The sequence below is a fragment of the Passer domesticus genome, chromosome 7 (assembly GCF_036417665.1).
Source record: "Passer domesticus isolate bPasDom1 chromosome 7, bPasDom1.hap1, whole genome shotgun sequence".
NCBI classification, from domain to species: Eukaryota; Metazoa; Chordata; class Aves; order Passeriformes; family Passeridae; genus Passer; species Passer domesticus.
The window spans coordinates 38,640,076-38,655,497 of record NC_087480.1 but is presented as its reverse complement, the minus strand read 5'-3'; the positions used below and the strand labels follow the sequence as shown (position 1 = coordinate 38,655,497).

The following is a 15,422-nucleotide window of genomic DNA, read 5'->3' as shown; positions in this document are numbered from 1 at the left end:
TCCTTTGCCCCAGGTAACTGACTTTAGGACTGCTTTTATCCTACTAACACTGAAGTGTGTTACCTGCAAGCAATGTCTGCCAACACTATCCACTTAAAAACCCAAAAATGCCACTAGGGAGCATGAAATTCTCTCCTTCCACTTAGCTTTCCAAAGTGCTCCCTGGTGATCTTTGGAAAAGAACTATAAGCACAACATTTTTGAAGGAAATGTTGCTGTATCGCTGATTCAAGAACCCTTCAGTGGGTTCTTCCTTTTTGAAATTAGAGAGTAATTCTCCACCAAAGCAATATGGAATTGAAGAGTAGAAGAGGCAGCAACTTCTGGCCTGACAGGAGCATAGGATGCTTTGCATCATCAGGAGTGTATTAGTCCTGTTACTTCTATTATAAAGTTTCAGAGATGGGTAAGGATAATAACCCCTCATATTCTGCTCTTAGATAAACCTAACACTGGGGGCCAGGCTGAACATCAAACTTGTGAGCAACCACTGCTGACAGCTATTCAAGTGGAGTACACAGAGATACCAGAAGTAAGTGTGGGGGAAAGAAAGGACAAAGGCAAGCTCATTTGGCTGGAATGCTGCCATGTATTTAAGGAAACCAGAACTGCCAATACCTGGCAGCTTTGCTCCTTCACAGAAGAGGTCTTAGCTCAGAGTTACTATTGACAACTCACCACAAACTTCACCTCAACATCTACTGTGGTCCCTTGTCCCTGTACCTTTGTGCAGCACACAACCACTGTAAGCTCTGAGGAGACAACTACCTAGAGTGACTACACAATTCACTACGAGTCGGGTACAAACTGAAGTTCCCTAGCAGCTGTGTCACCGCCCCTTCCTGTTCTCCTGGGATCAGCTCCTGCCAAGAGCAGAACCCTGGAAACACACCTGAATGCAGAGTTACATGTGCAACATGGAGCTACAAATGCACTCAGGCAGGACTGCCTGGCTTTAACTCTGAGGGCATTTTATCTTGTGCTATTTTCTTACCTTAACATGCCCTCTCTCTGGATGACAGCTGGCCAGGTTTTAGGAATGATGCATTTCAGGAACAGGCTGTTTCACAATAATGTCATATTCCAAAATGCTGAACACTGTTGGCCCTGGCCCCCCTTCTGGATGCTGTGCTGGCAGCAAGGCCTGAACAGACTGGGAAGCAGCCTCCATGCCTCAGTGTGAAAAGGAGGTGAGAATAAAAGCAGGTAACTCCACAGCCTTCCCACAGTGCTGGTTCTGTGACCACAGCCATGCCAGGATCAGGGCTAAGTTCTGTTACCTAAGTCTAAACTGTCCCTTTGAAGTACAACAGGCAGCTAAAAACAGTCAAACTCCAGCTTGGGAGGAAGGAGTAGCTTACTGAAACAGGGTGTGCTGGAAGTCTGTAACATCCTGATGAACAAACCCATCTGCATCATTCAGCAGCACAGTGAGTGGGTTAGGACTCTGTGAACACGGCAGTGGCGACCCCAGACTTATCATCTTCTGCTAACTCAGCCTCCTCCACCTTGACCGCTGCAGCAGCTGGATCTTCTCCCACCTGGATCTCTCCAGGGAGATGCACAGTGCCCTCTGCCTGTGCCCCCACGTAGGTGGGAGTGCTGTACTTCATGAGAACAGTCTTGAACTGCGCCAGGGGCGCGTTGGTGCGCACTCCCATGGGGTCGAAGTGGGTTCGGCTCACGCGGTATCCGGCCTCCAACAGATAGTTCAGGAACTTATTTAACCTGGGGAGAAAGGCAGCAAAAGCAAACCCCCGCATTTAGAAGGGACGTGGTGCTGACAGGGCTGACCCAGAACAAGCTGTGTGTCAGAGTCGGGGCAGGCTGGAAGGTGAGCCCACACTTACTTTGGCATGTTCATGCCCTTGATGCTGTGCCGGTGGATGTTGTAGTAGAACGGGGGGTGCTCGGAGCTGTGCTCGGCCCGCTGCCGCTTCGCCGTGCCGCGCAGCACCTCCTCGCTTTTCCTCTTGCCTGCACCACAACAAGGCCAAGAAACCACTCAGCACTCACAGGCACCCCAAAACCAACAGCAAAGCTCAGACAGTACACACAGAAACAAAGCCACACAGCAGCTTCAGCTGTGTGCCTGCTTTTGTAAGCCGGTGCTTGCAGAGGTAAAATCTGGGCTGAATTTAATCAACAGGCCATCTTCAGTACTAACAAGTAAATTAAAGTGGCATTCATAGAGTATTTGGCATTCTGCTTTTATAAATAAATATGATTTTGGATAAAGATAAAATCAAATTAGTACTGGGTGGGAAAAAACTCCAGAGTGCAATACGGTTAAATACAAAAAAAGAGCTACACCAAAATGTTCCACTTACCATGTACTAAGTAGGATTCTGCAGAAGTATTTGGTGTTCTAATATATACACCACACTCTTCTAGAATACAATTAGAAGGCAAAATTAATTCTACTGTAAAGTGGCAAAGTGCTTTAATTACACAGAATGAAATAATTTAATTATTCAGTAATGCATACAACTCCATGGATATGCTGCTGTTAAACAACTTATCACAGGCCAGCATCTCTAAATATCACCACAAAGCCAGTCCTCTCTATGAACAGGCCGCCCCTTTTCTTACCTTGTTTGTTCTCATCACCAAGACTGTGGCTAGAAAAATGTTTGGGAGTTGTGCACTCTGCTTCACAAACTAATGTCTTCAGAAGTGGCTGAGCTTCATCCAAGCCATACTGCACAGCCTCCAGGAGCATCCTCCTCAGGAATCCAGTGTTAAAGAGAGGTCCTGACCTAGGAAACACAAGAGAAATCAGAAGTTAAGGCTTCTTAACGGAAGCTGCTCCAAAATTCTCTTGCCCAAATTGATCAGCAATTATGTTACACTGAATTGATTTTTTGCAACAACATCACTGGCCTTGTTTAAAAAAAAATAAATCAAGATCTCAAAACCAGTAATTTTATTTCTGCCCTAAGATGAAGAGAAAGTCATTCAGCCCCCACAAGAAAGGTGCTATTGATTGCCAATAATTAATACTGCTCTGAAATGGCCTAAACACTTTAAAATATTTATTCTTGTTTCTATGAATATTAATTAACAAGCAATGTAGTATTTATTAACATCAGCACATGCAATGATTTATTTAATAAATTCTCCACAGTTTAGAGTAACAGGAGTTACTTTTGGCAAACAGAGGAACACAGGCAGGTTCTGCTGTGCAGGACATACTCCATAAGTGCACTGAATGTGAAATTTAAAATGTGTTACTGTTTATTAACCGGTTTGAACAAAAAGAAAATCTGAATACCCCACTAAATTCACTAATGTGATTCACTAAATCCACAGGTGGTTTCCTGAGCTATTCCTGATTGCTGTACCTCCTTTTGTAGTGCTAAAATAAAAGATGTTATGGTATGAGATTCAGAGCTCCTGGACCCAGAGTGATTCTCCAGATGTGTCCTGTGATGTGAACTTACCAGAGAGGACCAAGAAGCACTGCTGTCTTCCCAGGCATGCTGCCGTGGCAGTCACAGGGCAGCTGCTGGTAAGGGTTTTCTGCAGCAGAAAAACAGCATTTAGATTGTCTGGCAATAGCCAGCCATGCCTATTACTTCACAGACAGAGAGATGCAGTGGGAGCTCACTTCAGTGAGGTATTTGGAATAGCAACAGCAGAAGTGTGACACTATTTTCACTTCTGCCAAGCAGCTCATGGTGAGATTTTGTGATTGATGACTTGATCTGTAATCAGTGTTAAAAACACTGAAGGAAAAAAAAAACAACGTAACTTCCCTATGTTTCTTTCAAGAAACAAGGAAAATATCTACCTTCCTACATAAGCATAAGCAGCTGTCCAGGTTAACACTAAGTGCCAGCTACAAAATCTGAAACATCAGCCAGTTACATCTGCAAAACACAGTCCACCTGCAAGTCTTGTAAGCCCAGTGCAATTAAGGCATTAAGCAAACAGTTCACTTACAAATTAAGATCTCTACCATAACACTGTACTCAGCTACTCATCCCCATCCTTAAAACTTTTATCTGATTTTTTAACAACTTTTTAATACCACGCTCATTGCATGCTTATGCATCTGACTCTGAGCAGGGCAAAGACACCATGATCTGACAGCAAGCTATCCAAGAGCCTCTAATTTGGAAACAAGGTTTTAGGCTTTATAGTAATTCAAACCAGCGTCTCCAGGAGTGCAATTTTTTTTGTCTGTCTGTCAAAGTCTCCTGTCTTTGCTAATGTGTGTGTGGGGACAGCCCATTAACAACACCAAGGGAAAACCAGACTGCCCAGTCCACTGCAATTTAAGGAACTGAAATGCAGCAGAAAAGCCATCTGACACCAAAAGTTATCCAGCTGCTGCCACATGAAGGAACCCAACAGTATCAAAGGCTACCCCTATCCTAGGGCTTTTCCTGAAGTGGCAGATTCATGGACATACCAGGCACCCTGGCAGCTCCAGCAGCTAGAGCAGGCTGGGAGGATGTCCTGGGTAGGAACAGATCTCAGAATGGTTTGAGTTGGGAGGGATCTTACAGCCCATCCAGTGCCACCCCTGCTATGGACAGGGACACCTTCCACTGGCCCAGGGTGCTCCAGGCCCTGTCCAACCTGACCTTGGACACCTCCAGGGGTGGGGCAGCTACAATCTGAGCAATGTGTGCCACAAATGCAGTCCATTTACAGGAAATTCCATGCAGACAACCGATCCAGCCCATGGCCATGAAGCACAGCACCCTCTCCACCTCACACATACCACTGATTGTTACATACAAGGGAATTGCTACTGATGGGATGTAAATATAAACAAGGCACAAAGCAGAGAGACAAACTTCAAAAGAAAAGCCATTTACCTTCCACCATATTGCCCTCTTTCTGGAAAACCCTCTCTTCACACCACTGGCAGTGGATGAGGTACCGGACCTTCTTTGCAGAGTCATCTGCAGGGGTTGGGCCCCGTAAAACTCTGACCACCACCAGAACAAAGTGTTCCAGGGCTACTGCCAGCAGCACTTCAATGCCTTTGTTAGAGCGAGCTGCAGCTCTGGGGGGAGAAACACACACAGAAACCAAATTGTACTGAATGAAGTAGGCAAACACTGCCATTGACACCTGAACCTGCTGCACAGTTCTTGACCTTGTCCACTTCCTAGAGAGGGGTACTTAAGATCTGAGAGATCAGCAGGAAGTGCTCTTTCTGAAGTGCCTCTTTTTGTGGCCTTCCTGGCAGGCCAAGCAAATCTAATTTTACTTCTTTTTATCACAGCTAGAAATAGTGGTCTGCCACCTGCATCATCACATGAGCAGGGAGAGGACAAGGAAAATCTAAATGTGTTCAGCTCAGCATTTGTGCCCTGGCATTCTCTAAACCTCTGGTGATTTCACTTCCTCCTCATCTTTCCCAAGCAGATGTCCCCTCCTCCTGCCTGTACCTTTTTTTTTTGCAATTAGGTTTTAGGTCTGCATTTCTTTAACAGACTGAGTTTAGTTAGGGTATCTATATGCAAATAGCAGATTTCACAAGTCAGTAACCACATCCATCTTTTTAACCTCAAGTATGAGGATCTGCAGTGAACATCAGGTTCCACTGAAGCAAGTCTAACTGAAAGGCTTAGCTAGAAACCATTCAATCAGTTTATTTTGTATTTAGGAAGTCCTATGGAGCTCTAAAATGGCAAAATTGATAGAGAAACAGAAGAGTTTGCAAGTCAGGGTATTTTTTTTCACATTACCATCCAACCACCCCAACCCTACTGATGGATTTTCACCTTGTCCAGTCACTAATTATTTCTAATAATTACCTAATAATTTTTACCCTAATTGGAATGGTTTAGCAGTACCTTGTGACAGCAGCAATTACAACCCTGGCTGCCAGCTCCTTGTAGTACTCTGTTCTGACAATATTGCAGCCGTAGTGACGCAGGGCCACGTGCTGAGCCTTGGCATAGAGGGAGCTGATGTCTGTGGATGTCAGTGACACAATCCCAAGGTTTCTCACGTTTCTAAAGGCAGAGTCCAGGTAATTCACAGAAGTTCCAAAGGGGTCCAAATGGCTAAAAGAAAAGATGTACCACTGTGTGTCTATCTTTGTTCCAAAGTCTGGCTTTACTGAGGAAAACAATGCTTTATACACCTATGATCACATTTAAAACAGAAAGAAGGAACAGGACTAAAACTTCCAGCAATGCTTAGATCTGAATGTTAGTCATTAATAACTCAAAAAAACCCCATAGCTTTTTTTGATATCTGTATAGGATTTGAATGCATGCATCTGTATACCCAACCTGGAAGAATCAGCCTGCTTTAATTCAAAGTTAATATGCTGCAAAATAGATAAAAACAAGAGATTCAACAAACATCATTTTAAACTAAAAGAATTTTAAAAAAACCCCAAAACTGATTTTGTTTTTCCATTTAGCCAACAGACAATGAAGCTATAAAAAAACCCCCAGCCTGGGTTAAAATTTTTATGTATATTTGTAACCCATTTGGAATGACAGAAAGACTAATATTTTTCCAGCAATTTCTAAAACATTTAACATTAAAGTTCTATCCCTACACTATTTCAGGGACAAGAAAATTACATTTCAAGTGACTGCTAGTTGATTCTTTTATCATTGCAATTTCTCCAAATAATCATATACTGGGAAGTGGAGTGGGGTGTGTCATTACCAAACCAGAAAACTGACAGAAGTATTCAACACTTACATAAAATCAAATGATCTCAAATGCATGACAACATTGGCATCCATTTTTGTCACCTCAATGGTGTCACTGTTTTCTTCTCCATTTCCCACAGTTTCATCATTGTCCTCTTCCTTAATGCTCAGTTTCACCTTCATTTTGTTTAAATGACAATTTTCCTTAATCATTGTCACAGAATTTTCATTACAATCATTAATTGTAACTTTCACAGAACTTCTGAGGTGCTTTGCCCACTGCAATCCCATGATTCCTGTGGAAAAACAGAATTTAAGGACAGTAAGACAATTGATTTTAAGAAGACCACTGAACTTTAATATTATTTTCAGCCTTTTTAAAAGCTTTAATACAGCTTTTGTCAGCTGTCTTTTTGTATGGAAGCTCAGGACTACCTACCTAAGGAAGAGAATTATTGCATATCTCACATTATTTTTGAGTATGTGATGTCAGTTATGAATTTCTGCTGCTGCCTTCTATTGATTATTAACCAAAATATTAAAGAAATGGACTTTACCAGTGGCACCAAAAGCATCCAAACATTCAATGGGTTTGCGCTCCCCAGCAAGCACAGCCAGTGCACAGAATATCAACTGCCTGGAAGATAAAATCATAGTCTGTAAGTAGAGAGAACATTTCTGCTTACTTTTCCTTATTTATTTCATTTTAAACTCACAGTGGGATATTTAAGCTAAACTCCACTTTTTACAGGGATGAACTGTAAATAAAAACCTCAGCTATGCTGAAAAGTTGAATTCTACAGCAGAGTATTCTTAAAGTAATATCTACTAATTACAGGAAAATACTTAATTACTGAAGAAATGACACTATTTCACATATAGTGTTCTTGGGAATAAATATCATTTGTCAAGAAGAGTTTTCTAATGAGAAACTCCTTTCTCCTGCCCTCTGAACAGAAGTTTCACAGGATTACTTTTCAAAATACATATTTTTCACCACAAACTCCCCCCTCTGATGCATCCTCCCACATCCTGCTCTCTCACCTGTTGAGTTTCATTTTAGGATTAAAATAGGAATCTGTTTTCTGGGGCGTGGAGTGGTTGGGAAGAACCTGCACATCTGTGGCTGACTCCTTCACCACTTTGTAAGATGACTTGGGAGCACGAACTGAAACAAGTAATTGAGGCAGAAGGAAAGAATCAGTGAGAACTGAAATTAATATTAACACAGTTGGTAAATCACACTAAAAAACTGCTCCCATAAAGCAAGTCTGCTGCTGCAATCCAACCAGCACGTGGACAGGTTTACAAGGATGAGAAGAGAAGCAGGCAACAACTGATCTTCTAATCTCAAAAGTGGCAAATAAGGATCATGCTCTACCACACTTTTCTTCCCATAAAACATCAGATTTTTTTCTCAGTTGGGCTCTTATGTATCCACTCCAGTTTAAGAAAGCCAGCCCCTGAGCCTGACACTTAGCACATTTGTTTTGCATGTTTAAACATAATATATTGCTAATTAATTAAAACCCTGTTAACAAAGTCCTGACTGTGTCTCAATGAACTGCAAAAATCCTTGATGTGTTTTAAATTATTGAACAGCCCCACAAAATGTGCATGAACAGCACAAGCACAGGGACAATTCCAGCACCAGAGCTCTGTGTAGACAGCCTGTGGCAAAACAAGCTTTCAGATCTGACAGCTGTAAACACAGGCTGCCATTCCTCTGAGCAATTCATCCAGTCTAAAATGTACCTAGGAACAACCAGGAAAAAACTGTATTAACTGGATATGACCCTGCCTCTCTTAGAGCTTTCAAACAAACGTGGTGGATCCGTTCCACCTTCAAGGGCTCCAAGAGCTGCCCAGGGCCTACAGATCACAAAACCTCTGGATTTCTCCTCCTCCTGTGAGGAAAAAACGCCTCATGCATTTTGCTAAAAATGCAAAATGGGCCATTCTTTACTCACAGCTCTGAAGGGAAGCACACAGAGATCACTGTATTTCACAGCACAAAATCTATAGAGATGTGGAATGCAGTACTACTATAGCTTTTCAGACATGCACACTGATGCCCAGGCATCAAACTACTGGCATTCCACTTATTTAAAATGCTTTTAACCTAGTTTATTCCAGTTTAGAAACCAAAATCTCATTCTGGAGAAAGTCAGGTAGGATTGCAATTTACCAAAGAACTACTGACACCTCTATCATGACTTTCTGAGACTGGAAAAACATCCCCTTGTTTTAGGAACCCAAGCTGGATAAGTATGGATAAAAAGCTAAGGTTTTTTCATTGCACAAAGATTTATTCCAGACTTTTTTTTTTTTTTCCTGTGGATGCCATGTACTCACTCTTTTGGAGACACACAAGCTGGTACTTACATTAAGGGTGAGGGGAGTACTAGTTATCTCAATAAGAACACAGGAACTGGTCAATGCAAGACTAAATCACAACTGTGAAGAAACAGAAGTTCTGAAATACTACGAGCAGATTTTTCACTAGAAAGGCTAACTCTGTTTCTGAATTTTTCCTGTGTCTCCCACCAGTTACTGCAGGTGGTACAGGACAGAAAGGGACTGAGTGTTTCCTGTCAGCCAGAGCTCACCTGTGCTAAACCTCGATGCAGTCTCTCCTTTATTCACGTGGCGGTTGATGTGCCCGATCATGTCAGTTCTTCGTATGATCGTTGCTGAGCAGATGATACAGTGGTAATGAGCTCCCATCTTTGACAGTGTCTGTAAAAAAAGAGCCTTTTATGTAGTTCCAGAAGACATAAAACATGCTTGAAGTAGATCTGAACACAGGCATATGAGAAATCATCTATTACCTCTAGAACACTCAAAGTATCTGGAATCTAGAGCCAGAGCTGACCTAGGCAGCTGCCCCCAGTGAGAGAGGTACAACCACATGCAGCTACCCAAGGGTTCTGTCACACATCCTGGACCAGCAAGCTTTTGCCATCACACACAGAGGAGCAAGACATATTTGGCAACTAAGCAGATCTCAAAAGTTCCCCTCAGTCACCCAATTCCCCCACTTTGTACAGTAACAAGAATTTCTGGGATTCAGCAGTCTTACCTGGTCTCCAGTAAGGTAGGGTTTTACTGGCCGACAGGGTAAGTGACAGATGCACATTCTGTACCCTGGAAAACAAATGCCATCCCAGAACAGTAAATGAACAGCACGTCTGTGGCCTGCAACACATGCTCTCACTTCAGATTTCACCACACAGCAACAAGAAAACATCACCAATTATGTGGGACATTCACTCTCCACACAGGGAAATTTATCAGCTAATTATACATTTTAAACTTTAAAATGCAAAGAATTTAAATTTTATTTAAAAAAATCTCCTAAATATCTTACAAAGCTACACCAAGTCTCCAGTTCAAGAGTACCTGTGAGTCTTTCACAAAAATATTGTTACCTGGCCAAAACACTTGTGTGAAGACTCCTATAAACATATGTTGCACAGTAAAAGAAAACCAAAATGAGATACCTGATACTCCCACTGGAAAATTTATAGTTCACCTTTATCTTGCCCATCCTCTAAACAGTCACTTTATCTGCCACAAACCCATACACTTGAATTTTTAAAAAACACACACTGCTCACTTTATTTTCCTTCCTAAACTTCTGGTGGGGATTTTAATGCATCTCACAAGCAGATCACAGAGTTTATTATAAAACAGTTAAAGCTACTAAGTACTGATACTACATTAAGACTTCAAGTGTTTATTGGAACCCATGGAATCTTTATGATCCACTAAAATTAATTACCTGTGTGTCTGATTATTATTAATATATAACTAAAACTTTTACTGTAGTAATTTTCATTACACATGTATTTTAAATTTTATGGTAATTTTCATGACATGCCAAGCAATTATTGGTGTTTTTCTAAATAATTGTAACCATTTTGGCTGGAGAAGAAGAGCATTCTTTTACATTTACACTTTACTTCCCACCTCAAAATTCATTCTGTCAAGATATGGTTCTAATTCATAGCTGGTAACAAAATGCTTAAGAGGAATTTTGAAAGATGAAACAGAACATACCCACATTTCTTCTAGTATTTACCATTCAAACCCAATTGCCATTACCTTCAAATTCAACAGAAACCTTCCAGTGCAAATTCTGCAAGTGACGGTGGAGCTTGTGGCTATAGCAAGCTTTGAATTTCTCCTCAGGACACAATGGACAAGGCTTCCTTTCATCTGAAAACACAATTAAAAACTATGAGAAACATGAAATGCAGTTACTACTTGTGTTATTGAGATGCAGGCCAGGAGAAAAAAGGCTGAAGGTAAAATCAACATGAGTTAAAGATGAAGTCCTCAGGGAACATTCTATTTCATGCACAAACTTGAAATTTATGGGTTTCCTTTTTCTGCTCCATGGAATACAGACCAAAATCACTATAACTTTAACAATTATTAACTCCTACAACCTTTGAGTTTTGGTTTTTACTACTTTTTACTCCAGCAACACAAGGCAAATGAAACTTCTGAAAAGTACTGAGGAACAACAGAACTTTACAGATGACATGTAAAGACTTGAAATGTTTAAAAAAACCCACCAAACTAAAATCTCCAACAAATCAGGAGGTTAAAACAAGATTTGGTTGTTCCAACTCCTGGATGTTTTGGACAAAACAAGCAGCTGATACCTATTTAAGCTGCAAAATAAGACAATGTACCCTATATAAAATAATTTTGAAAAATATAAAATAATTCTTGAAAATCCTGCATGTGAGACACAAAAAGCAAAGGCAAGGCTGTGTATAAAGGTGTTGAAGCCCTTGAAGTACTAACCTAAATAAAAACTAGCTGAATGTCAAACAACCTCTCAGGCAGAATTTAGCAGAACAACAAGAGAATAAATCATAAAGCCCTTTTTATAAAACCCCTCATCTTTAAATATCATAAATATATGTAGTGTGTTAAAGATAAAATCTAAAGGAAAATGTAAATACCTGTAACACAAAGATCTGTGTTCTGGGACACTGCTGTGGACAACTCACCTTCTCTCAGGTCAGCCAGTTTCTCTAGATCAGCAAGGTGTCTCTGAATTGAAATATGTTTTTCTAAAAAAAAAAAAACAACCCAGAAATATTTAGGAATTAAACATTTTTAGTTTAAAAATTGCTTTTAGTTTACTGCTACTGTCCTGTGCAACATATCAAATCTAGCACTGTTAGAGAATGACTGTAGTAGCAACTGAAATACTTGTTTTTATCCTTTTACTTCCATGGCAGCACAAATGACTACAAAAATTATCCCCAGAATAGCTGTTTAATAAGATCCATATATTTTCATATATTTGTACTTCCTTTTAATACTGACACAGAAACTTTGTAAGATAGAAAGACCCTAATTTGAAAAAAAACAGCTGAAAAGAACTAGTCACATTCCCTTTACACCTGGTTTTACTGCTCAGCATTGTTACTGAATGCAAATCATACACAAAAGCAGTACAAAAAAATCATATGAACTCACTGGCAAAACTAATTATCAACTATAAGTGGATCAAATTTAAGAACAATTATTCATGTGGAGCCAGGATACATTAAATTCTATAATTTTTTTATTTCCCTTAGTAAACAATTTAACTTTTAAATCTACCCCTTCATTTTTCAACTTATCAGTCAGAATTTGCCAACACCAAGAAAATTAGGTTGAAATCTGCTTTATTGATTTCAGCACACAGAACTTCCCAGTCCACTCTAACACAGATTCTGTAGAACCTTTAAGCTTTACAACATTTTTACAGGGTAAATCTTCAGGTTTTCTTATGCCAGACAAAGCAACAGATCCACGTGGTCAGGATACAAAGGTGAGTTTTAAAATGAGATTTCACACCCTCCCTTTAGATTTCTCCCTAGTATTTCCACCTCTCCTCCAGCACATGGTACAAATATGAAGAGTTTATTAACAAACCTCGTGGGTACTCAGATGATGCATCCAAAGTGTTGCTATCAGATTTCCTTGGGTGTTCTTCTTCTGCTCCTTTGTCTTCAGCTTCTGATTCTGACTTGGGAATTTTCACATCAGTGTTGTTGCTTTTCACGTTTTCAGAGACCACCAAACCATCTTAAAACCAAACAAAAACACAGTAAAAGTGTCACTGATGTAACTGAACTATACAAATACGTTTGTTTGTTTCCAATAATCTGGTGCTAACTACAAGCATGAAGGAGAAAAAAATTACATAGAATAGTATGAGATGGATTTTCACTCCAACTATCCCTGGAAACCACTGTGCAATAATGTAATCCCGGACAGCTGAAATGACTATTCACACATCAGTATCAGATGTTTAAGATGAAAATAACATTTACATGTTGTTTTCTGGCTGGATGCAGTGAAGCAAGGCAAAGCAGGCAAGGAGGAGCTCCAAATCCCCCTGACAATTTACTATCAGCTAAAAAAGTTTGATAACAGTTTAGTTCATTAATCAAACAGTATGAAAGAAGGGACTAAGGCAGGAATTTGTTAACACCAGAGGCAATTATGAGGGGTAAATGCTGGTGCCATCAGCATTTGCAAATGAATTACTTCCTGGGGCAGTACAGATGGGCCTGGTGAAGAATTTCAAGCATTTAAAGAAGCTGAGAGATGGGGCAATAAAATGATGAGAATAGTCAAACCCGGGGAAAAGAACTGAAGGAAGAGGTAGAAATCCCCAGAAGGTGTGGTCTGATCCCTGTGCAAAGAATTTAAGGAAGCACTAGGAAAGGATTCAGAAAGCCACATAAATCTATAAATATTGTCTTGCTCCCAGCAAGATTCCAGGGACAGGTGGGACTAGTGAAGTTTCAACCATGGGTAACAAGAAATAAAGCTCAGGCATCACTTTGCAACTACTGAGAAGCAACAGAGCAGACCAAGGATTTTCAGCATGGATGGGACAGACAGGAGGTGCAGAGAGGGCACAAAAGGCAACCAGGGGCTGTCTGTCCTGACACAGAAACCGGGATGCACCTCATGGAGAAAACACGGACCTACAAACTGGTTTGTGTTGGAAGTTATTTCCAGAGCATGCAGGAATGCATGGTTGTTCTGGATGTGGAGGAAACAACCTGGGATAATGGAAGGCATTGCTGCCCATAGCACGGGCTGGAACAGGATGTGCTTTAAGGTTCCTTCCAACCCAAACCATTCCATGATTCTCTGATTTTGCTGGTCTTGCCTATCCACTATTCCTGACCACAACTTAAGACAGGCTGAAGGATCTTACAACAGTTCTTCAGATTCCCCTGGACTACTTGTGTTTGTTTTCTTTTAAACATTGCTGTTAGGTAAAAATATCTGTTGTTATGAAAATGGACAGAAAGAGAAAATAGCAGGAATACCTCAAGACAGGGGGTCAAAACCTGAAAAAACAGAAGCCCAGAGTAAAATTATTCTACCTATCTTAAAATCTATCAGGGGGCACATTGCTAGGAAGAGATTGCTGCTGTGCTCCCCACATACATGTTTTAAGCTGACAACCCCCCTAAGAAAGATTTGCATGGAGCCTACTGCTCCATTAAAAAGTTGCAGAATTCCTGGTGATAGTTTCTATGTGCTTTATTAATACAAAGACAGAAAACAAGTAAGTAAAAGCATGTTTTGTAAGAAATCATTAACAACTATTGATTAGTCGTGGGAAAAGTAGAAAACAGTTATAAAAATGTACAGTGGGAGCAAAGCAGTGACAAAAAACCAGCAGAGCTGGACAGTCTGCATCTTCAGAGCATGTAGAGGTTAAAACGGTTGAAAAGGATAATACGAATATATGTACAAAAAAAGCTAGTTAATATGTAAATGTACAAGGAGAGAGGTAAGCTTTCACACTGAACCATGAAGAAAGGCATGCTGCTACCGAACCAAGACATCAGGATTTTTTAAATGCCCACCAGGAATCACCGATCACACACAAACAGAATAACGCTTCTTCAGAGAGCCTAAACTACACTTACACGAGAAAAAGGATTAATTAGAAGAGTTCGTTCACTTGAACCGTAAGGCTGCAGCAGCAAAGGGCTCGCTCGGGGAGCTGAAGTCCAACAAAACCAATTTACAGAATGCCAGAGCGGGCCAGGTCGGAAGGACCACGGTGGTCCAACCTCCCTGCTGCGGCACATGGCGCAAACACGTCTGGGTTTCAAAAACTGCGAGGAAAGATGCGCGGCTGAGCCCGCGCCGCACTTCGGGCCCCCAAGGGACCTCAGGGAATAATAAATGATCCCCAAGGACAAAACATCGGCAGGTTTGGGGAAGAAAGAAGCGACAGGACCGCGGGTTCAAGCGTAGCGAGGCCCGGCGGGAACACGTGTGGCCCCGCACCGCGCTGGGAAAACGGGAGAGCCGGGAGCCTGCGCCTCCCAGGGCTCCCCGGCCCCAGGAGAGCGGCCCAGGGGTGTAAATTCAAACTAGCTCGAGGTGTAAATTCAAACCCGGCCGGGGTGTAAATTCAAACCGGCCCGGGCTCCGCATGGCGCCCGCCCGCCCTCAGCCCCGGCACGCAGGGCCCGGCTCCCCCTGCCCGCCCGATCCCTGCCCGCTCTCACTGAGCGCCGCCGCCTCGCCGCCACCTTCGTGCTCATGGTTGTGGTTTTCCTCCTCCTCCTCCTTCTCCTGCTGCTGCTGCTGCTGCTGCTGCTGCTCCTGCCGCCGCCCCAGCGCGGCCTTCGCCGCCTCCAGCGCTGCCTCCGCCGCCTCTAGCGCTGCCATGTTCCCGGCACGGAGCCGCCGCGCAGCCCGCACGCCGAGGGCGGCCCGCTCCGCCTACACTTCCCA

The 15,422-nt window shown here is 41.9% G+C and overlaps 1 protein-coding gene across 1 annotated transcript; it reads right to left on the bottom strand.

Moving 5' to 3' along the window:
* Nucleotides 1-565: 565 nt before the first annotated feature.
* TRMT1L (tRNA methyltransferase 1 like) lies at nt 566-15,416 on the bottom strand. The gene is made up of 16 exons (XM_064427795.1): nt 15,194-15,416; nt 12,579-12,731; nt 11,663-11,725; nt 10,743-10,856; nt 9,718-9,782; nt 9,245-9,374; nt 7,680-7,803; nt 7,193-7,272; nt 6,685-6,931; nt 5,817-6,029; nt 4,830-5,020; nt 3,444-3,522; nt 2,593-2,759; nt 2,331-2,390; nt 1,851-1,977; nt 566-1,728 (listed from the first exon to the last, which is right to left on the bottom strand). The coding sequence occupies exons 1-16, from the start codon at nt 15,354-15,356 to the stop codon at nt 1,440-1,442; spliced, it is 2,265 nt and encodes a 754-aa protein (XP_064283865.1). The 5' UTR covers nt 15,357-15,416; the 3' UTR covers nt 566-1,439.
* Nucleotides 15,417-15,422: the final 6 nt, after the last annotated feature.

Excerpts from the sequence above, each read along its gene's own strand:
- TRMT1L (XM_064427795.1), bottom strand. The coding sequence starts at position 15,356 with ATGGCAGCGCTAGAGGCGGCGGAGGCAGCGCTGGAGGCGGCGAAGGCC. Across the intron at positions 6,932-7,192 it reads GGATGCTTTTGGTGCCACTG|GAATCATGGGATTGCAGTGG; the intron begins GTAAAGTCCATT and ends GTTTTTCCACAG. Across the intron at positions 1,729-1,850 it reads AAGGGCATGAACATGCCAAA|GTTAAATAAGTTCCTGAACT; the intron begins GTAAGTGTGGGC and ends CTTTCTCCCCAG.